Source organism: Limanda limanda, chromosome 5 (assembly GCF_963576545.1).
Source record: "Limanda limanda chromosome 5, fLimLim1.1, whole genome shotgun sequence".
Taxonomy (NCBI): Eukaryota; Metazoa; Chordata; class Actinopteri; order Pleuronectiformes; family Pleuronectidae; genus Limanda; species Limanda limanda.
Window position 1 is genome coordinate 9,439,732 of NC_083640.1, and position 21,390 is coordinate 9,461,121.

Consider the following 21,390-nt stretch of genomic DNA (forward strand, 5'->3'; position numbering starts at 1 on the left):
CCACCGTGTTACGACCCAAACCCTGTTTGAATCCCTGAAAATTGCTGCTTGTGTGAAACGACAGTTCTATATTACACCCTGCAGGGATTGAGTGCAAAAATACAGGGATGCCTCTCTTCCATCTTTCCTCCGTCCGCTTTGTTAGAGTTAGGCCGGCCTGCAGTGACCCGTACACCCTCTGCCGGCCTGCTTGTTGAGCATTAATGGAAACAAAGGCGACAGGCCATTCTGTCTCCGCCCTGTCCTCCTGTTGTCCCCTGCACTGTCCTTGTAGTGTTCCTTGGTCTGGCTGCGAAAAAAGAACGGTGCCTTCACTATCGCTGACAGCCAATTATTTCTGGCCAACCTACCCAGACCGAAAAGTTGGCAAGGGTTTTTTTTTCCTCTTCAGTTTTTCTATTTTGTCTGCTGGATTTGTGTTTTTCATTCTTCATGCTGCACTTGGTTTTTGTTTTTGTCTCCTGAAAAAGATTAATTGGAAGGAGTGATAGAAAGGCAGCTCCAAACGAGTGCAGATACTGTTGACAACGTGACCTCCAACTCAGTGTGTATGCATTCATATGTGTGTGTGTGTGTGTGTGTGTGTGTGTGTGTGTGTGTGTGTGTGTGTGTGTAAGACACACAGAGATACCAATTAACTGCTGACGGGAAGTCATCATTTCTGTCACTTCAAGTGTTCACACCACCTCACCAGTTATCTTCCTGTAATTTTATACCAAAGGACATTTCACAGCGACGTCTAAATCTGAGACAGGGAGGGAGGCATTTCACACCGAGATGCACTTTTAAATGATTAACACAATAGTGTCATTAAATCAATGTCGTCATTGTAGCAGATAATGGAGGTATTACAGTTTCTTCATGCTCAGGTTATGGAACAACAACTAATGGAAAAACAGTATTGACCTACAATGGCAGGCCATGTTAGGAATGCACCTGATATGTGAACCAGAAATAAATAGGTGACATATTAATCTATTATATACTGCATATAATGTTATAGATATTTTTGTTTATGTGTTGGTAAGTTATAGTATTGTGGCTTACATGTGTGTTATCCTTCCTTATATATGTGCCTCATGCAAAATGATGTGCAAAACAACCATATTTAGAGCAATGAACACCTGCAGAGTATAACTTTATAATTTGTATATATAGATATCAGACAGAGCAGACTAACATTGTAGGTTCATATAAAGTACATACATTTTCATGTTAAATAGAAGATCAGCATCATCACATGAAATTAAATAAAACATTTAGGCTTTAGAAGAGTGTTTTAGGCGCGTATAGAAACTAGAGGCATATAAAACTAAATGCAGTTGAATGTGATATGTATAACACTGTGAAATGTCATCATATATGGACCTCTATGGTTTTCAGCTTTGTCTCTCTGTGTGTATATCTATATATAAAGATATATATATCTATATATATGGAATTATAGACCCATATATATATATACTCTATATATACAGTTTTGATACCAATGCACATGTAGCAATGTGTTTGTGCAGGCTTTTACATTGGGGGTAGTGTTGATTCAGTATCATGAATAAGAAATATAACACTACACTATCATCGTCAGTATTTTCACATTAGCAGTCTTATGTAGAATAGGTCGATTTTGGTGTCATCATAGTAGAGAATTCTTTATTGTGAAAATGTCTCCAGTCTTTTTATTCCTTTAGAAAGTGTTTATGTCACCATCTCGCTGTATGTGACACACTGTTCTTCTCCACATGTGGTCATGATCAAAGGGCACTGAATCAATTGTGTCTATGGGTGAGGATATTTTTGTCATCGCACCGTGCACTTCCTTCACAGGCCATGACATTTCATGCCTGTATTATAGCGCATTTGTGTATGTGGTGTGTGCACGTGAAGCCGGTGTCCGAAGGCAGAGGTGCTCGGGCCCCTGGGCTGCAGAGAATCTCTCACCCAGCTGTCAAACAGCCTTTCAAGTGTTCTCTAGTTGCTCTTCGGGATGCAGCCAGCCACGGCCACATCCTCATGTCAGCCGCTGCTACGTGACTGTGCCTGCGGGGCGCACCAAAGGCGTGCATGGTGACAGTGACACACACGGAATGATAGAGCGCGGGAGAACAGAGGGAATGAGAGAGTTCGGGAGAGAAGGAGGGATGGAGAGAAAGAAAGGAGATGGAAGGTGGGTGGAGGGGGGAGAGGCAGAGATCGGCATTAGTCATAACTCAGATGTATTATTTCACTGTCAACTGGAGAATAAAGAAAACATAGAGTTGGTTGACATTCAGGCTTGATCATAAAGAACTATCATAGTGCGGCCCAGAAAAAGACATGTTCCATGCGTGTGCGTGTGTGTGTGTGCGTCTGTGCAGATGAAAGGCTCCGAGCTGGAGCTGAGATGAGTGAGGGGTGAGGATGTCAGAAAATGAAAAGGATAATTTAGATCCGTTTCCTCTCTCTTGCTCCAGCGCCTAATGAGCCCTAAGCAGTGCCGAGTCCCCGCGAGCAGTGCCACCACAGTCGAGATGAAACAGGTAGAGAGAGTGGAGGGGGCCAGAGACAGAGGCAGGAAGATGAAAACATAAATACAGAGGTAGAGGGAGAGAGGAGCTCAGTGGATGCAAGGGGGAAAGAGGGCAGGCGGGTAGGCAGGCAGGCAGAGGGAGGGAGGGGTGTGCGGAAAGATAAGGAGCGAAGGGAGACTGTTTCAGGCTTCAAAGGCTGCCGGCTAGCGTGGCCATGGAGGAGCCATGAAGTCTACGGGTTGCGTGGTGTGCCGGCTCTTGCGGAATCGGCTGGCTGTTTTTCGGGTCACGCTCTCTGTTCTTGGCTTATCTGGTCCAGCCACAGACAGTTTTCCAGGAATGCCGAGGAAAAGCGAGCGAGGGGTGGCTTGGCCCAGTTTTCGACTCTTTCTGACCAAAAGCATGTTGAGACCCCTCAACAACCACACCAGCGAGCGGAGAGACTTGTAAATGCAGAGTCCGTGTTAAGTGAGATTGTGCATGAGCAATGGCCTCACTCGAAGCTGCAGACTGCTTGCTGTGCATTTAGCACCTCGTGGGCAATGTGTGGCGCAGCAGCTGTCGTCTTTTTTCTCATCATTGTCCTCTGCGGAGTGGCATTTTCCTTTTTCCGTAATTGGGCAGAGCCAAGAGCTCGGCAGGAAGACTGAGGACACACGCAAAGATGTGACACACGCATCACTGCTTGAGGGATTGGAAGTGAAAAACAAACCGTGCGCTCGCCAGGTGATCTGACACAGGCGCTCTAACTGAGCATACACACCTAGACACACACAAACAAACACACACACACAAACCTCCCCTGGCTTCCCTGACGAATCGGAAAGTCTCTCAAACAAAACAACACAAAGCACCGTGTGTTTGCATTCAGCCCGTTATTACCTCATCAGTGTGGGTTCGCAAATATTTGCGGATGTCTTCATGATATTGTGTGGCTTCTTTTATGCAAGCATCAGGCTTGTGTTTGTGTTTGCTCAGCCAGTCGATCCTTAGCATTGATTACTATGCAGTCCGATTAGTGCTCTAACGGCCTCTCTCTGTGGCAGAAGTGTGTGTGTGTGTGTGTGTGTGTGTGAGGTGTGTGTGTGTGTGTGTTTTAGTCCCAGCGGGAGCACTATCTTACAGCCGAGGCCAAATATCCCAACCTGTTCGCTGTCAGAAAATCAGCGCCGTGCTATGCTTACATCTGTTACTCTGAAAGATACCTAAGAGTCTGTCTGCTCTGAATAACTTTTGCTCTCCCTCTCTCGTCCGCTCCTGGTTCCCCCCCCCCCCTGACAGGCCTACGGCTCGCGGAGCAGCTGGCTCGGCGTGAGGACGAGGCGAAGATCCGCCACCGTCTCGGGCTCTCTCTGTGGGCCAGCGGGAATCTGGAGGAAGCCCAACATCAGGTGAAGTATCTCCAGTTCCTATACTCTTCTCCTTTCTACTCCTCTCCTCTCCTCTCCTCCTCCATCTGGACTCCTTCCAGCGAATCCACCTCTCGTAGTTAAAGCTGACCTCCAATAAGCGCACATCTGTTGGTTGGCGAAGATTACAAATGAGAGGGGGAAATAGATGTCCAAAGACACGGGAGAGGAATTTTTACGATTTTAGAGAGATTACAACGGGAGAAGAGAAAGGACAGGTGGCTATAGAGCTTGCACACGGCGGCTGGCAGTATATGCTGGGGGAGTCTGTCGAGGTGGCGAATGCTGTCATCTCAGCAGACAGGCGACAGATCACTTTTTGTAAATGTGTGCATGGTCTCAGGAGTACCCGAGCCTCCGCGTCTCACACACATCGACTTCTCTTCAGCCCACTGCCCACCTGGCAAGCATGGAATATCCCCCTTACATCTCTCTTTACAGACTGTCCACACTGGCTGAAGATTGGAATTTTTTTCCCACCCTGGTGCTCGTCTGTTCACATACAAGTCTGAGAGCAGTCAGCCGACAGCAGTGGCTGTCACGTGTGTCTGCAGGGATGTTATTCAGATGCTTTCATTTCCAAAATCTAGTGCAGAGCATTTCTGCTATGACATACGCAGACTACGTACATCCGTGTGACCCAGATAGCTTTGTTTCTGGGCCCTGCATCATACATTTCAAAAAGTTACTGTGTCTGTTTGCAATTATCTGTAACAAGAGTTTGGGAAGAAAGACTGAGCCGAGGTGGTGACATGAGCCGAGGCCCCTGAGTCATGTTGAGGAAATTCTGTTCAAAAATGTTATTCCAAAGAGCTGATGCCACATAGTGTCAACTTTACAGTTTAACACTTAATCAAAAGAATCAAAAAATTCTCTGTGTGTCAGCCTTAAGCACCCAGGGTGAGTTGAAAGTGAGAAGGGACACTGTTGTCCTCAGAGTGTGGTTCGAATGTTTATTCATGTTGCTGCACATGACCTTGTTAAACACCCTGACCCACTTCAAACCTCATTTGTATTGGCTTGTATTGAAATTCATGAAAACATCCATAGCTCTGGGCTCTCTGTACTTGACCTTATGTTCTGCATGTATTTAAACCCAATTGTACTTTAATGCCCCAGCTTTTATCCTGATGTTCACACCCATCAAATATGTCAATTGACCACTTCCCACCACAGTCTAGAAATTAAGCTAAAATGTCACGGATAATAACGCAGCCATCTTGCGCCAAATACCTTCTTTGGTACAAGAGTATGAAGGAGCTGCAGTAGCAAAGTCTTGCCGACACATGCTCTCCACCAATCAGGTGTCCGTCTCAGCTTTCAATCATGACAAATAAGAAATATGATACAAAATCTTGAACAATCATCAGTGGGATAAGGAGCCAGCCACATACACATTAGGTTGAGGCTGTGACATCGCCATTCAGAAAGGTTGAACTCTATAAAAACTCCACGATGTGTATAATCAGCTATTTAGTTATCTTAAATTTCAGTGGTTGACTGTAGATGTAATTTCTCTTATCTCTGATATTGTCTGTCACGGAGGATGAGTGTTCCCCAGAGAGGTTATTCCCCAAAAATCATTAGACGTGTGTGTAAGCAGCAAACACTCACCTTTCCAATTCAGTGTGACATTGACATTCACTTAATATGACAGATAAAAGCCATGTCAGTGTCAGTGACTCCAGAACATGATAGTGCAATCTGAATGCACAGCAGCGGAGGAAATATAGCAGATTTTACCTTTACCGCTGCCAAGCAAGTCACTGCGGACGCAGCACATTTGGGATTGTTTCCCTTTCATCTGTGCCAGGAGGGTTCAGGCCAGAGGAAAGGCACTGTGAGAAATCAGTTTCCCTCTTAAAGGGATGTCTGCAAGCTTAACAGATTAAACTAGCAGTGCAGCAATCAGCCCACAGCCCTATCGGAAGAATCAGCCTGAGACTAGGAGCTCCGTCTACTAGCACTAATGCAGCAGAGCTCACAGATTCTCTGCCGATCGCTGCTCTCCCCCTCCACTCCCTATGACACACTTTTCCTGCGTGACCTTGGGATATGCCAGACGAGCTCCAGAGTATGCATACATGTGTGCGCACACACTCTTTCTCCTTTCTTTCTCTCACCAAACCCCCAGTGCTGATACAATCCATTTCATCCATACCAGCAACCTTTTCTCCTCCGCAGTTCTTTGTCTTGTCTTGAACTGTGGTCAAGCAGTGTGAGCATAGTGCTCCAGTGTCTCTGCTGGGCCCCGGGCTCCTGGAGAGTGGCTCTATAGCAGCCCCAGTCCAGCTACAGGGCTGACGTAGGCACAGAAATAGGAAATCAATAAAGGCTCCCATGAATCAGCACTCATGGCCGGCTCCGCCTGGCCAATGTGCAACACTGCTTGCCGCCCCACCTCTCCATTGTCTCCCTCTCCTTCTCTCAATCCAATGTCTGGCACTGAATAGAAAGGTCCAATAACACAGACAGGCCTATTGAGTCCACAAAGCATTTCATTCCTTGGGCGCTGCCCGTCCACGATGCCCAGGTAATGGTTTAGCCTCTCATTGCCCTTTCCCACATCCAGGTAAATAAGAGCTGAAGAGAGGTTTACTTGTGTTTGGTGGCGATTCATCAAGTTACATTACAGTATTTCTCTCCGGTGAGCGAGAAACATAATTGGAAGGCACCAAGGGCGATGGATGATCACCATGAGGTGGGATGCTACCACCTAGTGGCCAAGATCATTCTCAATCTTCAAATCTTATCTCATTCTATCACATTTGTGGACATTTTTATGCAAAGTGAAATTCTTAAAGCCTCTCGACTGCTTATTTATTGTGACTTCCTCACTTTGAATACAATAGACACATTGCCAGTGTCATGCCCTACCATTTAAAGTGCATAGGACCCCTCTTGACCCTCAATAAAAGCAGAATCATGTAAAACCAACCAGTAAAATGTAGCAGAAAGTATCTGATTGTTGATGTTATTGCTTATCTTCAGCTCTACCGGGCCTCTGCACTGTTTGAAACAATCCGCCATGAAGCCCAGCACAGCACAGACTATAAACTCTCCCTGTTTGACCTGCAAACCTCCTGCTACCAGGCTCTCCAAAGGGTCCTCGTCAGCCTAGGTATGTCCACACACATACTTCTCATATCCTCAAATCTTCATGCTGTTAGATTGTAGTCACCTTTTGCTTTTGGCCTGTAATGTAAATTATGAGTCGGCAATGACCTCTGAACTCCATAGGTCACCACGATGAGGCCCTGGCAGTGGCGGAGAGGGGTCGTACACGAGCCTTCGCCGACCTCTTGGTGGAGAGGCAGACCGGCCAGCAGGAATCAGACCCCTACACCCCAGTAACGGTGGAGCACATCCTGGACAACGTCAACAGCCAGAGGGCCTTGGTGCTCTACTTCTCCATGGCTGCTGGTTACTTGTACAGCTGGCTGCTGGCTCCAGGAGCAGGTAAGATTTGACTCTCTGCTTGGTGTGTCGCTCAGACTGTGAACTGTTTGTTAGGAACATGTCTTGCTTTTGTCTAGAAATATTAGCTTTTACTCAGGTAAAATCGATTAGAAGGTTTGGCCTTTTTGTGACACTTTGACTGGCAAATTTACACTTCAGCCATTTACCTATGAACCTACCTGTATTTCCCAATGATCTTTACAGAACACATTGAAACTACAGGGTTAATTGTTTTTTCAAGTTGTTGCAAAGTAATTTTTCTCTAATTTTAAGTTGATCTATTCTCTGTGCACACAGCACATTCAAAGACAAACAGTGTTCGCTTATGCATGGATTTCTAAATTTCACAACAAGAACATACACACAAATGCACTCACTCGTATACAAACAATTTGCTTTTTGGAATGAAGTGGATAAAAGGCCTAGAGGCTATAGCTTGTTTTCAGCTGCCGGGTAAGGAGACCAGCTTTAACACCAAGTGGCAGTGCCACCTGCCACTCCACTGTTAGGTTTGCCCCCTGCCTCGCTCCACATCCCCAGAAGGCATCTGCCAATGAACCATGCTAATTGATAGTGACACAGCCAAACAACACAGGCAACGTCTTCACACATGCCAACAGGAAATCACTTTGCCGTTACACCAAATTAAAAAATAACTCTGTTTCTTTGCCTTTCTTCTCATTTTCTTTCGGTAGAGTGATTTTCCACATCTCATTTTTGTCTCTTGTGCTGACACGCTGATTAACACCAACGCAGGCAAAAAGGTTAAGATGCTGTTTGAGTATATGACTCGTGAAATTCCGGTTTCATGAAGAGAACAGGCAGAGCTGCCAGCGAAATACAGTGTGTGTCACACGACTCCTGTAGCTACAGTGCTGTTAGCTGTTTTTTGGCTCTTTTCTTTTCTCTGCTGTAAAGAAAGCCACGACCCATGTGCCACGCCACCAGACCTGAACATTTGATCAAACACAGCTCTCAGGCACCAGCATGAACTTGACCCCCCAACACTAGTCCTACGGAGGGGAGTTACAGTTAAGGCACCAGTGGAGATCTTCAAAGAGCTGAATATTGCCTCAGGCTAAGAGGAAGCCACTTGCTCACTAATCGTCTGTCTGTCACTTTCTGGCATTCCCTGGCATCCAACTGGCACGTGAACATGGCCCTCTCCAAACCCCCTGCAATCAGCAAAAGGGGCTACTAATTATTAGTTACTACTTCATTATTTCAGTTAGTGATTGTGCACAAACAAACACAGACACGCACACCTATATATATATTTATATATTCCTGAATCACATTGCTTGCCCATTTAAAATAATTGAATACATGTCTATAATACATAGACAGCACACTGATACACCCCAGAAATTCACACACACACACACACACACACACACACACACACACACACACACACACACACACACACACACACACACACTTCCCCGCCCCCTCTGATGTTCCTGCTCGATGCTCAGCGGAGCTCTCATGGCGGGCAGCAGATGGCACAGGCAGTCTACTCTTATCTTTTATTGAACATTATTTGTTTTATTCATTTTGCTCCGCACATGTACAACTGCACGTGGCCTCACTCACAGCTTCCAGCTAAACCACGACAGTGTGAGTGAGTGATGCAGATGTGTTAGAAAAAGAAAATGGTTCAAAACATTTGCGTTGGTTAGTCACCTTGATAGCGTTGCTTCATCACCCTGAAAACTGTTACATTTACCCACGTTTTCTCCTTTCACTCTCTCTCCACAGGTATCCTGAAGTTTCACGAGGTGTACTTGGGCGAGGGTTTATCGGAAGGAGGGTCAGACTTCCAGGAGGGCGGCGGCAGTGGAGTGGTCAGCGGCTCATCGTTGGAGCAGCAAATTGCCAGTGCCCGGGAGGCCCTCGGAGTAGAGTCTTATTACAGCCGGTGAGATGCTTACTGCTGTCACACTGAAATTAAATCTCTCCGTTTGAATGATGAGGTTATTATCCATATCGTCAAATGCTTATTTATCAGTAATTAATAGAAACCGTGCTAAAAAGAATCAGGTTTTTTTTGGTATTATATTACAGTAAATACATGATGCGACTGCTGGTTTTCCTCCCCTGCCATTCACGTTATATGACTCATTGAATTCACCGTAAATGAAGTGACATGAGAAGCAACATTGTCTTATGGTGACATTTTGGATGATCAGCCCTCACAAAGCCCATTTCTTTTACAAGTATTTCATGCTCGTGCTACTGACATCTGCTTTTGAGATATTTTGATAAATGTAAGAACTTATGGCAGCTCCATTTTTTTTTCTTCGCACGCAAAGGACTTCATTGCCTCTATTATGGTCATTGTTTCCATGATGATACAGATGTTAAATTAATGTGAAACTCCACACATTCCTTGATATATTTAGTTGTGATCTGTGAAAGTTTGCTGACAGAAAATTGAAGGAAAGGTAGAGCAGGCCTCACAAATAGAAGTATTCCTGGAGTGTCCTTGATAACCAGTCATCGGAAGGTATTGTAAACCATCAAAATGAGGTCAAGACAAAGAAACAAGATAAACACTTGGGCTGAAACTGGACTTCCCCATAGTTAGTTGAATAAAGATTATTTTATCTTCCTGTGTAGGCGTGTATGTGTGTGTGTGCGTCCGCGCGTGCGTGTGCCCTTGCGTGTGTGTATCAAAGTGTTATTCTGCCCCATTGCACCCTGTGATGACAGACCTCCACTACCTGTCTGAAGTATTCCACTCTCTCCCTGTGGGAATAAATGAGACAGAATAACGGCTCTTTGGATAGCCAGGCAGCTAAACCTACTTTACAGACAGCGAACCTGACAAGTAAAGGGGAGAGAGGATTGGGTTTACTGAGAATGGGAAGAAGATTGAGTTGTGGTGGTGAAAGTCTAAAAGTCAGAGGCTGATGAATAAAGACCTAACAACAGGAAACGTAGCCCTAGGGACTCTGCAGGACGAGAGTGAAAATGGGGTGAGATATATTGACTGAATATCTCCCGTTGACAGCCATGGGTGTACACCATGTTTCACATTATTAGCCTTGTTTCTCTAGTTGGTGTGTGATCCATAGGGCCCAGCTGGTCTGCCCAGTGCCAGCCTCTGCCACCCCAGCAGCCGGGGCCCTCCTGCCCCATTAGCAGCTCATTTACTACTCCAATAGGAAGTTGCACACACACCACCGCGCCTGGATGGGCACAATATGGCACCACTTACCAGCCCATTCCTTCTCCATAGTGCGGAGAGAGGGAGGCAGCACTGTGAAGAATAGGGAGAGAGTATATGCATGTGAAGGCAATGATGATAGAGAGAGAGGGGAGGCAGCAGCTGCTGTGACAGTATAACCTATTCATTAATATATGGATTTTATGTACTAGGTCTGATAGTATATGGACATTAGCAAAATCAAAAGTGATACATACTGCAAGTTTTTTTTTTAAAATGGTGGTAGTGGGAGTATAAAGTGAAAAGAGATCCAGTGTTGTAAGTTTGCTCTTATCTACCGTGAGAGCAAGAAGCTAACATAAGAGTTCCATGATATGGGTTCTTCAAGCAAGAGGAGAGAGATGGAGAAGAGCGGTGGCGAGGTAATGATTGTGGTGGTGGGAGTGGTTGACTCCCCACAGACTGGATCAACATCCCGAGCATTATAATGAAAGGATTTAACTCTGCTTACCATCAGGGTGTTGGACCGAGCCTGGGAAATTAGGCCAAGTGTGTGTGGGTGTGTATTTCGGGCAGATCAGGAGTGTGTGTGCGGCTGATTTATCCGCGGAGAAACAATCTAAGTCTGTGTATTGTCTACTTTGCTGAAGTGCCTTTTTCTTGCCAACATTTCAGTGCATGTCTCTAATTCCATCTCCCTCTCTCTGTGTTTGCATCTCTCTCTCTCTCTCTCTCTCTCTCTCTCTCTCTCTCTCTCTCTCTTTCAGAGGGTGTTCAAGCAGCGAGACAGAGAGCGAGGCTGGAGATTTGTTGGACCAACAATTCGAGGAGCTCAACAACAAGCTTAACTCAGTCACCGATCCAACAGGCTTCCTGCGCATGGTGTCCAGAAACAACCTGTTCAACAGGTACGCGTTTCTTGCAAATAACCTGCATGTTCCTGCAGAGAGCTCTTATCAACGAGCGTTCACCCAGACCTACTTTTTCCACAAAGAATAGAAAAAAGGGAAAGATTAAAAATATCTGCTTGGGTAAGGAGATTCGTGGGTTTTGTGGCTCATCTGTGAAAGGAGTCTTTTCTCCATTGTTTAGCCAGCGCAGAGGCAGCATGTGAATCCTTCTTATTAAAAAGACTGAGCAGAGCCAAGCTGCTGAAACCCTTATCAACTGCCACTGTGTGTGTGTGTGTGTGTGTGTGTGTGTGTGTGTGCAGTGTGCAAGTATTTGTGTGTTTGTCAGACACAGACACTGAGACCCTTGTGGTTTTAAGATGTTTACCCTGTCTGTGTTTATTGTGCAGAATTATGTGTGCGGAGATTTCTGTGACTCTCCCAGTGGCTTCTTCTTAGTTTTTATTCAACAATACTATGCAAAGTATTAATTTTCATTGTGCTGATCGGTTATGTATACCGATAGAGTGTGTGCGTGCGTGTGCATGTGAGTGTGTGTCTGGGTCATATTTCCCTGTCCTCGTCCACAGTTGAGCTGCTCTTTGATGAGAGGGTAATTCCAGCTTTAATTGAGTCTTGGTGCTCATTAAGCCCCTTTAATGGGTTGCCGGTAGTAATCCACTCATTCTTGTGGGTCTCAAAAAAAAAATCTCTGAATTATAAAGCTCCTCATGCCTAGGAGCCTATCGTCTATCACAATGCTAAAGCAAGAGAAAAGGGAGGAAACCACATTGTCGTTTCGAGTCATACATCTTGGGGTTTGATGTCAGATAACGTAAATGTATGTAGGTTTCAAAGGCTTTCTTTCACTTCCCTTTGCCTAATCACGGGTATTTTAAGCTAATACTGCTATATTTCCACAGTTACTCCTAATTATGTGAATCATAATGAAATCTCAATGAATGGCATATAAATCAAAATAGGTGCGAGGAACAAAACACCTAGCGTTAAAAGGTCTGCCCTTCATGTTGCCGTATCGTCCTTTGGTGTTATCATTGATTGCCCTATTTTAACACCGAGATCTAATCTTCACCAGGGAGCTTTGAAGGATTACTACGAGAAGGTGATAATGAAAGTCTCCTCGTGTCTAATCCCCTCAGTGTGTAATTGAAACGTTTTTATGCACGGTGATTGCATAATGAGATTGTTTGATGATCTCGATGAAGTTGTCACTAACGAAGAAGTACACACAGCGAGAAGAGGATCCCTGCATCAAAAGAGCTGACTGGCCACTAGCTGAAGCAATAATTTAGATCAGCGCTGGAAGTTAGGCCAGTATAAAAAGCTGGTGTAAAAAGTGTTTAATTGGCAAACTTGTCTACCTTTGTATCCCCCCCCCCTCCAGATAACCGACCAAACTAGACCTTCAGCCTTCTTCACCTTCAGCCTCCCTGCTTTCAGTCTTTTCTTTTCACCGTTTACCGCTGCACTTGACACTCACCTTTTCTTGGCCTATCCCTCTCCTCCTTTCTCATTCTTCATGTCAGGCTAGCAAATGATTGTTTGCTTTCCCATGGAGGCTCATGCCAAGGCCTGGGAGAGAGACAGAGTGTTGGGAGGCTGGAGGGAAGCCAGTGGCCTGGCCTCGGGCTACCAGTAGGGCAGGGGAGATGTCTGTTGGCTGGGGCAGGAAGAAACTCTATAGCTGAACAGATGGATACAGTGACAAGCCCAAGTGTGGTGTTGTGCCTGGGCTTCGAACCCCTCAGCCACCATTAGAGCAATTCTCAGTTGTGAGTCTGTGCCTGAGCAGGGAGCTGACACCTCCTTCACGCAGCAGACATGCCTCGAACACACTGGGTTGTTTTCTCTTCATTTGTTTCAGAAACCAAGACGCTCACAAACTCTTCTTCTGTTACCTGTGAGCTTTGAGTTTGACAATATGTAGAGTAGGTCCCTGTAAAGAGGGGATAAACCATGCTTACCTCCTCTTCCTGCTGGGATTCTGGCAGGCTGATGGTATTCATCACTTCACGTGTCTGTAAAGTCCAGATTACCACAGTGCAACACTGCCATCTAGTGTAGATCTGTATATTGGCATGATATTCTTTTGGTTTTGTCTCAAGTCGAGTTAAATTATACTCAGTCTGAGATCACTTTCCCGTTCTGGTGGTCTCAGAGCTTTGGCCCTGACTGTTTGTGTTCACAGAGGAATGGCAGCACATCTGGCACATCTGCCTCGTACTTGAGCTTAGATTGGAGAGCGAGTGTGTCAGAAAAAGAAAGATGAGCCTCTATGTTTGGGAGTGATGGCTCACTCTGTTCCTCTGCAGCTTTGTGCCACTACCACACACACACACTCACAGGAGCTACAGTGTCTTGCTGGAGCCATATCTGATGTAACACTATGCAGCAAGTTAGGCATGGAGCTCTGAAACCACATTCCCAGCATGTCTGGAGAGCTCATCAGGAGCAGCAGGGTGGTTTGGCGTTAACGGAGAGTTTGATGCACGAGATCTCTGTTGCAGGGGTGACTGGAGGGAAAAATCTAAACAGAACTGAGGAACCCAAGGAATATTTGAAGATGAAATCATTAGAGTGAAAATGTATTTATATATGAACATTTTTAAATGAAATAATAGAGCTATGTAAAATTACAATCTCAAATGCTCTTCTCAGAATATAATCGTTTTGTTTTCAAACAAATTACTACCCACTATGCCCTATTTTAAAGTATCTAACTTAAAGTTACATTTAAAATTAAATTTCAATGACGTTTGGCATGAAGAGTATCAGCACAGTGTGACAGTGGTTTTGACACAAGGAGACTTAATATGATGTATTTTTTATCTGTAGATGTGGAGGATCAAAGTCATTTTTGTAACTTACAGAAAATAGCAGTATATATATATATTTATGGTGGTATTGGATTTATTTCTGTAAATGCAGTGTGTGTTTGCTTTAGGATTACAAAGTGAAAGTGTTGTTTTCACATGCATTGCTTTGTGCTGTGTTTGTACAGGAGTTGCCAGAGTATGACCAGCCTGTTCAGTAACACCATGTCTCCTGCCAAAGATGGTAACTCTTCCCTAACTCGCCGCTCCAGCAACCTCGGCAAACCTCCGCTCCGGGCACTTTATGATTTGCTGATTGCACCTATGGAGGGGGTGAGCACTTCCTCTATGGGCCATCGCCTGCCTGTTCATGTACAGTAGTTGTAGTAGATAGACGAGTATTAGAGAAAAATCCAGTTATGACATAGAAAGCATCACGTTTTGAAGACTCTCTTGTATTTATGTGTTTTCACAATAATCCTGTTGTGTGACAGGGCCTGATGCACTCCAGCGGACCTGTTGGCAGACACAGACAACTGGTGATGGTGCTGGAGGGAGAGCTGTACCTCATCCCCTTTGCTCTGCTAAAAGGAAGCTCCTCTAATGAATATCTGTATGAGCGCTTCAGCCTCATCGCTGTTCCCTCCATCCACGGCCTTGGATCCAATGTAAAGGTTGTGCTCCTCATTCAGATTATTTTAAAATTATGTATATCATCTCTTTGATTGTTGGGGAACTCTGTGGCCACAAATTATATTTCTGTAAGATCTTATCCCAACTGGACAAGGAGTTAACCCTTATTATTGTTTTCTCAGGCTCATTCCCGGCGCCCAGGACCAGCTCCATGTGGCGGTGTCTCGATGGCAGCGGTGGTGGGGAACCCTCGCCTGCCCTCGCCTGTGATGGACCGCTGGCTGTGGGGACCCATGCCCTCTGCGGAGGAGGAGGCTCTGATGGTGGCCGAACTGCTTGGATGCCAACCCTTGGCTGGCCCTGCCGCAACCAAGGAGAGGGTGATGAGTGCCCTCACACAAGCAGAGTGCGCCCACTTTGCCACCCACATTTCCTGGAAATTGGCAGCTCTGGTGCTCACCCCAAACCCTGAGGGCGTGCATGGTGGGGCCAGTGCTAGTGTGGGAGTGGGAACTTTGGGCAGGGGTGCAGGTGGGAGTAGAGGCAGCAGTGGCAGAGGCAGGAAGGGCTCGACTGGAAGCAGCTACACCATCCCGGAGTCTCTCCACATGCAGGACGACAGCAGTGATGTGGAGAGTATCTGCGACAGTCCACCGCTGCAGGAGTTCCTCCTTACAGCTGCAGATATATTGGACCTGAGGTTGCCTGTCAAGCTGGTTGTGCTGGGGTAGGTGACCTGACAAGGGGGACAAATTAAACACGTTATTCGAGTACATATATATATTTATAGTTTCCTTACTCAGTGTCTCATTTTGTGTGTCATTGTGTCTTTAGTTCATACCAGGAGTCCAGCAGCAAGGTCACAGCAGACGGTGTCGTGGGATTGACCAGGGCCTTCCTTGCCGCCGGGGCTCAGTGTGTTCTCGTGTCCTTGTGGCCCGTCCCTGTCGCGGCCTCCAAGGTTTTCGTTCATGCCTTCTACACCGCCCTGCTCAATGGGACCAAGGCTAGTGCAGCCCTGGCAGATGCCATGAAGACTGTGCAGAGCAGCAAGCAGTATTCACACCCCTCCAACTGGGCAGGTTAGAGATGCCACTCACGTACATATTAATTTTACATTCCCATAATAAAAAAATATGTCTGTTTAATGGAGCTGTTTTAATCACGTTTTTTTTATGTGCAGGTTATATGCTGATTGGCAATGATGTGAAGCTCAACAGCCCATCTTCCCTCATCGGCCAAGCTTTGGCAGAGATTCTGCAGTTTCCAGACCGAGTGCGTGACGCTCTGAGAGTGTTACTCCATCTGGTGAGACATGGACAATCGCTAACACACACACACACACACACACACACACATCACACACACACACACACACACACACACACACACACACACACACACACACACACACACACACACACACACACACACACACACACACACACACACAGACATAAACAATGTTGCAACCAGGCATACTGACGCAGCAGTGCCATGCTTCCCGCAGGTCGAGAAGTCTCTGCAGAGGATACAGAACGGCCAGCGGAACTCCATGTACACATCCCAGCAGAGTGTGGAGAACAAGGTTGGGGGGATCCCAGGCTGGCAGGCCCTGCTGACAGCGGTGGGCTTCCGTCTTGACTCTGCAGGCCCTGGTATCCCTGCTGCTGTCTTCTTCCCCACTGCCGACCCAGGAGACAGGCTTCAGCAGTGCAGCACTACTTTACAATCACTACTGGGTACATACCTGAGACGAGCTCTACATTAAAGTATAATCTGAATCTGCTGTTTTACTGATTTGTTCATTTGAGATTAATCTTTATTGATTTCCACACATAACAGACACAGTTCTCTGATGTTTGCAGCCATGTTTCATATCAGCTCACATGATATCACCTTTTTGATTACATGGCTATTTAGTTTTGGGGTAAAGAGAATGTGCCTTGCGTAGGACTAATGCAGAACTTCCTCTGTTTCCATCCCTCAGGTCTACCGCCACCAGCTCTCCAGGCCTTGTGCAAACTCATCACAGCATCAGAGGCAGGAGAGCAGCTCATCAACCGGGTAGGCTCCTGATGCTCTGACCAAACGCTGCTGTATTTTTTTAATCTAATGCCGTAAATAGAAATTGGTCTTTGGCTCAAGCAACAAATACCACTGCTGTTATTTAGTGTTAAGAGGTACCTCTTTGTACCACTTGCTATATTTATATAAATCATTGCATAACTATCGGTTATGTCAGGAATGGACACACGCTAGCACTCTGGCAACTCAAGCTGCAGCTTAATCTGCATTGAAGCCTAACTAGCAGTCTTTCAAGTACAAAGTCTCTGCTACAATGAGTGCTGTTCTCTTGTACCCAAACCCGTGACAGCAGAGAATTAATCTTATGCTGCAGAGGTTTATCCCTTTTTACGTGTAACATGTGGTTGTCACATGCTCCAAGTGAAAGGCCATACAGTTAAATGGTGATTAGCAATTTTTGTTGCCTCATCGTGCATATATTGGTCTCAATGCACAGAACAGAAAACATGCTCAACCTAATCTATGACTCCTGATTCCGTCAAACTCAGTAATGTGTTATAAACGTATGTTACTTGTTGCTGTTATCCTTCTTGTTGACCTGAACCCTTGTACCCTTTGTGAATGGCTTGTGTGCATGCAATTAAAAGCTTATTCTCTCTCCCCCTTCCCCTAACATGCGATCTGAAGGCTGTTAAAAATATGGTGGCAATGGTAAGTGTGCCTTCACCTTTCCTGCACTCCATCCCATTCAGCCCTGTCCCTTCACTCTCCATCGTCTGTCCTGTCAAACTCTCTTAAACACTTCTTGTCTTCTTGTGTAGAAACTGCTTTACAAGTTGTCTTGTTTTCGTGTCATTTTGCATTTGTTTGCATAAAACATTTAATGTGCTGTCCATAATTTCCCCAACTCTTGTTCCTGCAATCAGACCTTAGGGATTTTGAGTATCCAAGGATTTTTAGGGGGTGGTAGAGGCGATTGAGCTCTAATGTGAAAAAAAGAAGTGCGGTAATGAGGCATGCTTCTACTTTCTGCACTGTTACGTCAAGTTGACAAAGGTGTCTCTGTTCTAAACCAGTTAATCCGCAAACAAAACAGGCGAGTGTGCTCACAGGGCACGTGTAAACCCCCTTTCAGCTCCTCTTGATGTTCTGTGGCCCTGAGTGCTCATGAATATAACTCAAGCATGTAAAAAAAACATATTTAGACCTGATGTGGTTGGCATTACATCATAGAACTTTAATATATAAAAGGGAAATGTTCATTAAGAGCAAATAACTATATAACTTTGCCCTTGGATAATTCAAATTCATGATAGAAAAGAAATTGTTATTTTCATTTGTTTGTTGATTACTTGTCATCTCTAACTACTGCATCTTGTCCGATCTGTCTTCCTCCTCTTCTGCAGCTCCACCAGGTGCTCGTCCAACTCCAGACAGGAGAGAAGGAGCAGGATTTCTCCCTCCTGCCCATTCAGGTGTCCATTAGTGTGCAGCTATGGAGACTGCCAGGATGCCATGAGTTTCTGGCTGCTCTTGGTGAGTCAATTTATAACGAATGAAACTGCACATTCCCTTTCAGTTTCCAACCCACCATAGCATTTATGTGTGTGCTTGTGGACTCACATTCATGCTGACACATTGAAAAACTGTTGTCCTCCTGTGTCTCCAGGATTTGACTTATGTGAGGTCGGCCAAGAAGAAGTGGTGCTGAAGACAGGCAAGCTAGCCAACCGCCGCACCTTGCACTTTGCCCTCCAGTCTCTGCTGGCACTGTTCGGTAAGTACACTTATTTACTGCTGTTGATTGTATCATTTCTCTTCCTTGTGACATTTTCCTTTATTTTACTGTATATAAGAAAAGTCCAGACACTGCAACCTTTTTAGTGATTTTCTTTTCCGCTGTGACAATTTTCCATTACTCTCCATCTCTTTCTCCAGACTCCACGGAACTGCCCAAGCGTCTGAGCCTGGACAGCTCATCTTCCCTTGAGTCTCTAGCCTCGGCCCAGTCTGTGTCCAACCCGCTGCCCATGGGATACTCAAGCCTTCCCTTCTCTTCTCATTGCCTGGACAATCAGGCATCAGATGCCATCTCTGTCTATAGCCTCAGCTCTGTAGCCTCCACCATGAGCTTTGCCTCCAAGTCCGAGTGTGATTTCCTCAGTCATCGGCAACGCAGTGGGGCCACAGCACACTACTCCATCCACAAACACCCTCACGTTCCCCGCAGTCGCTCCTCCCCTCATGGGGCAGCTGCTGCGGTGGCAGGAGCCCGGGGGGACGAGGAGGAATATGAGGGTTTTTCCATCATCAGCAGCGAGCCGCTGGGAAGCCACTGTGACTCCTTGCCTCTGCCGCCAGGCCACAGCCAGCGCCACCACCGTGGAGGCAGGGGGGTCGTCGGTGGGTCTGGCACAGGAGCAGGGAGAGGCTACACTGTGTCAATATCATCACGGGGCAGTGTCAGCACCCCCACATCCCCAGTCAAAACAAGCCTGGTGCCCAGCCCAAACTCACCATTCCAGAAGGTGGGTAAGGTGAGCAGTTCAGATACAGGTGAATCTGACCAGTCCAGCACTGAGACCGACAGCACTGTCAAGTCTCAGGAAGAAAAGACTGTCCCTCTGGATCCTCAGGAGCTGGCCCAGAAGATTCTGGAGGAAACTCAGAGCCATCTACGGGCTGTGGGTAGCCTTCAGCGAGCTGTGGCAGAGGGTGGCACAGCGGGAGGAACCTCAGCACGTAGCAGCGCCTTCCGATCTTCTGAAACGAGTGCTTTTAGCCGTCCTAACAGCAGTGCTAGTGGCCGAGCTCAGACTTCCCCAAAACCCAAACCTCCCTCACGTTCCTCGTCACTTCAGAAGATAAGCTCAGGCTACAATAGTCCTGCGGTTTCCGAGTCTTCCCAAAAGGAGGGCAGCCATCCTTCGCCCACTCTGGACAGCAATGCAAGACTCAAGTACCCAAGCTCCCCATACAGTGGCCACATTTCGCGGTCACCGAGTAACGTGTCTCCCAGTTCGGGTCACCAGTCCCCAGTTGGTAGTGCTCCATCCCCTGCCCTGTCCTACTCCTCCACAGGATCTGCCTGCTCTACATCAGCTGATCCCCCAGACTTGGACCGGCTAAGAAGAGGGGTGATTGATGAGAAAGTCCAAGCTATCCATAATCTGAAGACCTTTTGGGCTAACGCTGCAGCCCAGCAGCAGCATCATCTACGTCCTGTCAGAGGCGTCCACAGTTCTCCTGGACCCCTTGCCTCTGCCAGTCGGGATGTACTGAGCCTTCTGAACCTCTCGCCACGCCGTTGCTCCCCTAACGATACCCAAGACAGCCTGGAGCTGCGGGAGCTGGGGCTGCAGTCACTGGACAGGGGCAGCAAGAACTCTTCCAATGGACACCACTGCTCCAGCAGCAGAAAAGTGGCTCCATCACCCACTATTTCCACAAGCAGTAGCCCTGGTGCTCGTTCTATCAGACTACCTGCTGGCAATGGATACAAGTTTCTGTCACCTGGGAGATTTTTCCCATCCTCAAAATGCTGAGACATTTAAAATGGTCCTATACTTTTACCTATAATTTGTTATCCTGTGTGCTGGAGGAGTGGGGAACTTTTTCAGGACCACTATTGGCCCACCAAGCTTGACTGACAGTGAGAAAAACTAGATGGGGTCAGTGAGTGCGATCCTGCAGAGGCACATTAATGCTTTGGTGTGTCTTGTCTATGTGCCCATAACACTGTAAATGGCAATGAGAAATACTCAACGACCTGATACTGTGGTTGTGTGTAACTGTGTGTCAGGTAGATGTAAATGCCATTTGGTATTTTCCCCCCAAAACTGTTTGTGTGGGCCAAGATGCAACAGCTATGACTGGTTTTCTCCATTCAATTTTTTTGTTTTAAATTTGAATGGTTATTGTTATTATTGTTATTAATATTATAATAATTATTATTATGTTTTGTAAATTAATTCCAGTGTTTCACAATCAGTATTAAGCGTTTTTATATTATTAAAAAGTGAACAAACCTGTATCATGTAAAGATGGAAAGAGTGGGGGAAAAAAGATTTAATATTTTTTATTGAAATCAGAAGGGCACTTTGCCTGATTTCTTTGTGAATTGACTGTCTGCTCTGAAGCATGGATTCTCTTGCTATTCAATGTTAAGTACCATGTATGACTTTTTAGCCCATGATTTTTTGAGATTAAACCTGAAAGTTTCATGACAACCATCTGTCATTTATCAGTAAACTGTTTCAATAAAAACATCATGTTTGCTTTCTTGTATTCCTGACCTTGATTGTGTCTTCTGAAAACAATGTGATCCATCCATCCATCCATCCATCCCTACCCCATTACCTGCCTACTTATCCACCCTCTGTCTTTCTTTCCGACCTATCCACCCCCTACCTACCTACCAATTTAGATATCTACCTACCTATTTATCCACATACC

At 46.0% G+C, this 21,390-nt stretch overlaps 1 protein-coding gene across 1 annotated transcript in view; it reads left to right on the forward strand.

The window, feature by feature from the left end:
- The window catches only part of LOC133001247 (tetratricopeptide repeat protein 28-like), a 188,466-nt gene extending 167,313 nt beyond the window's left edge, over positions 1 to 21,153 (forward strand). The window contains exons 10-24 of the mRNA XM_061070773.1: positions 3,792 to 3,901; positions 6,911 to 7,040; positions 7,160 to 7,378; positions 9,140 to 9,299; positions 11,318 to 11,458; positions 14,463 to 14,607; positions 14,769 to 14,948; positions 15,090 to 15,634; positions 15,742 to 15,989; positions 16,091 to 16,215; positions 16,418 to 16,649; positions 16,898 to 16,974; positions 18,342 to 18,471; positions 18,605 to 18,712; positions 18,874 to 21,153. Of these exons, the coding sequence (XP_060926756.1) occupies positions 3,792 to 3,901; positions 6,911 to 7,040; positions 7,160 to 7,378; positions 9,140 to 9,299; positions 11,318 to 11,458; positions 14,463 to 14,607; positions 14,769 to 14,948; positions 15,090 to 15,634; positions 15,742 to 15,989; positions 16,091 to 16,215; positions 16,418 to 16,649; positions 16,898 to 16,974; positions 18,342 to 18,471; positions 18,605 to 18,712; positions 18,874 to 20,480 (4,157 nt within the window). The 3' untranslated portion in view covers positions 20,481 to 21,153. The remainder of the gene's footprint in view (positions 1 to 3,791; positions 3,902 to 6,910; positions 7,041 to 7,159; positions 7,379 to 9,139; positions 9,300 to 11,317; positions 11,459 to 14,462; positions 14,608 to 14,768; positions 14,949 to 15,089; positions 15,635 to 15,741; positions 15,990 to 16,090; positions 16,216 to 16,417; positions 16,650 to 16,897; positions 16,975 to 18,341; positions 18,472 to 18,604; positions 18,713 to 18,873) is intronic.
- Positions 21,154 to 21,390: the final 237 nt, after the last annotated feature.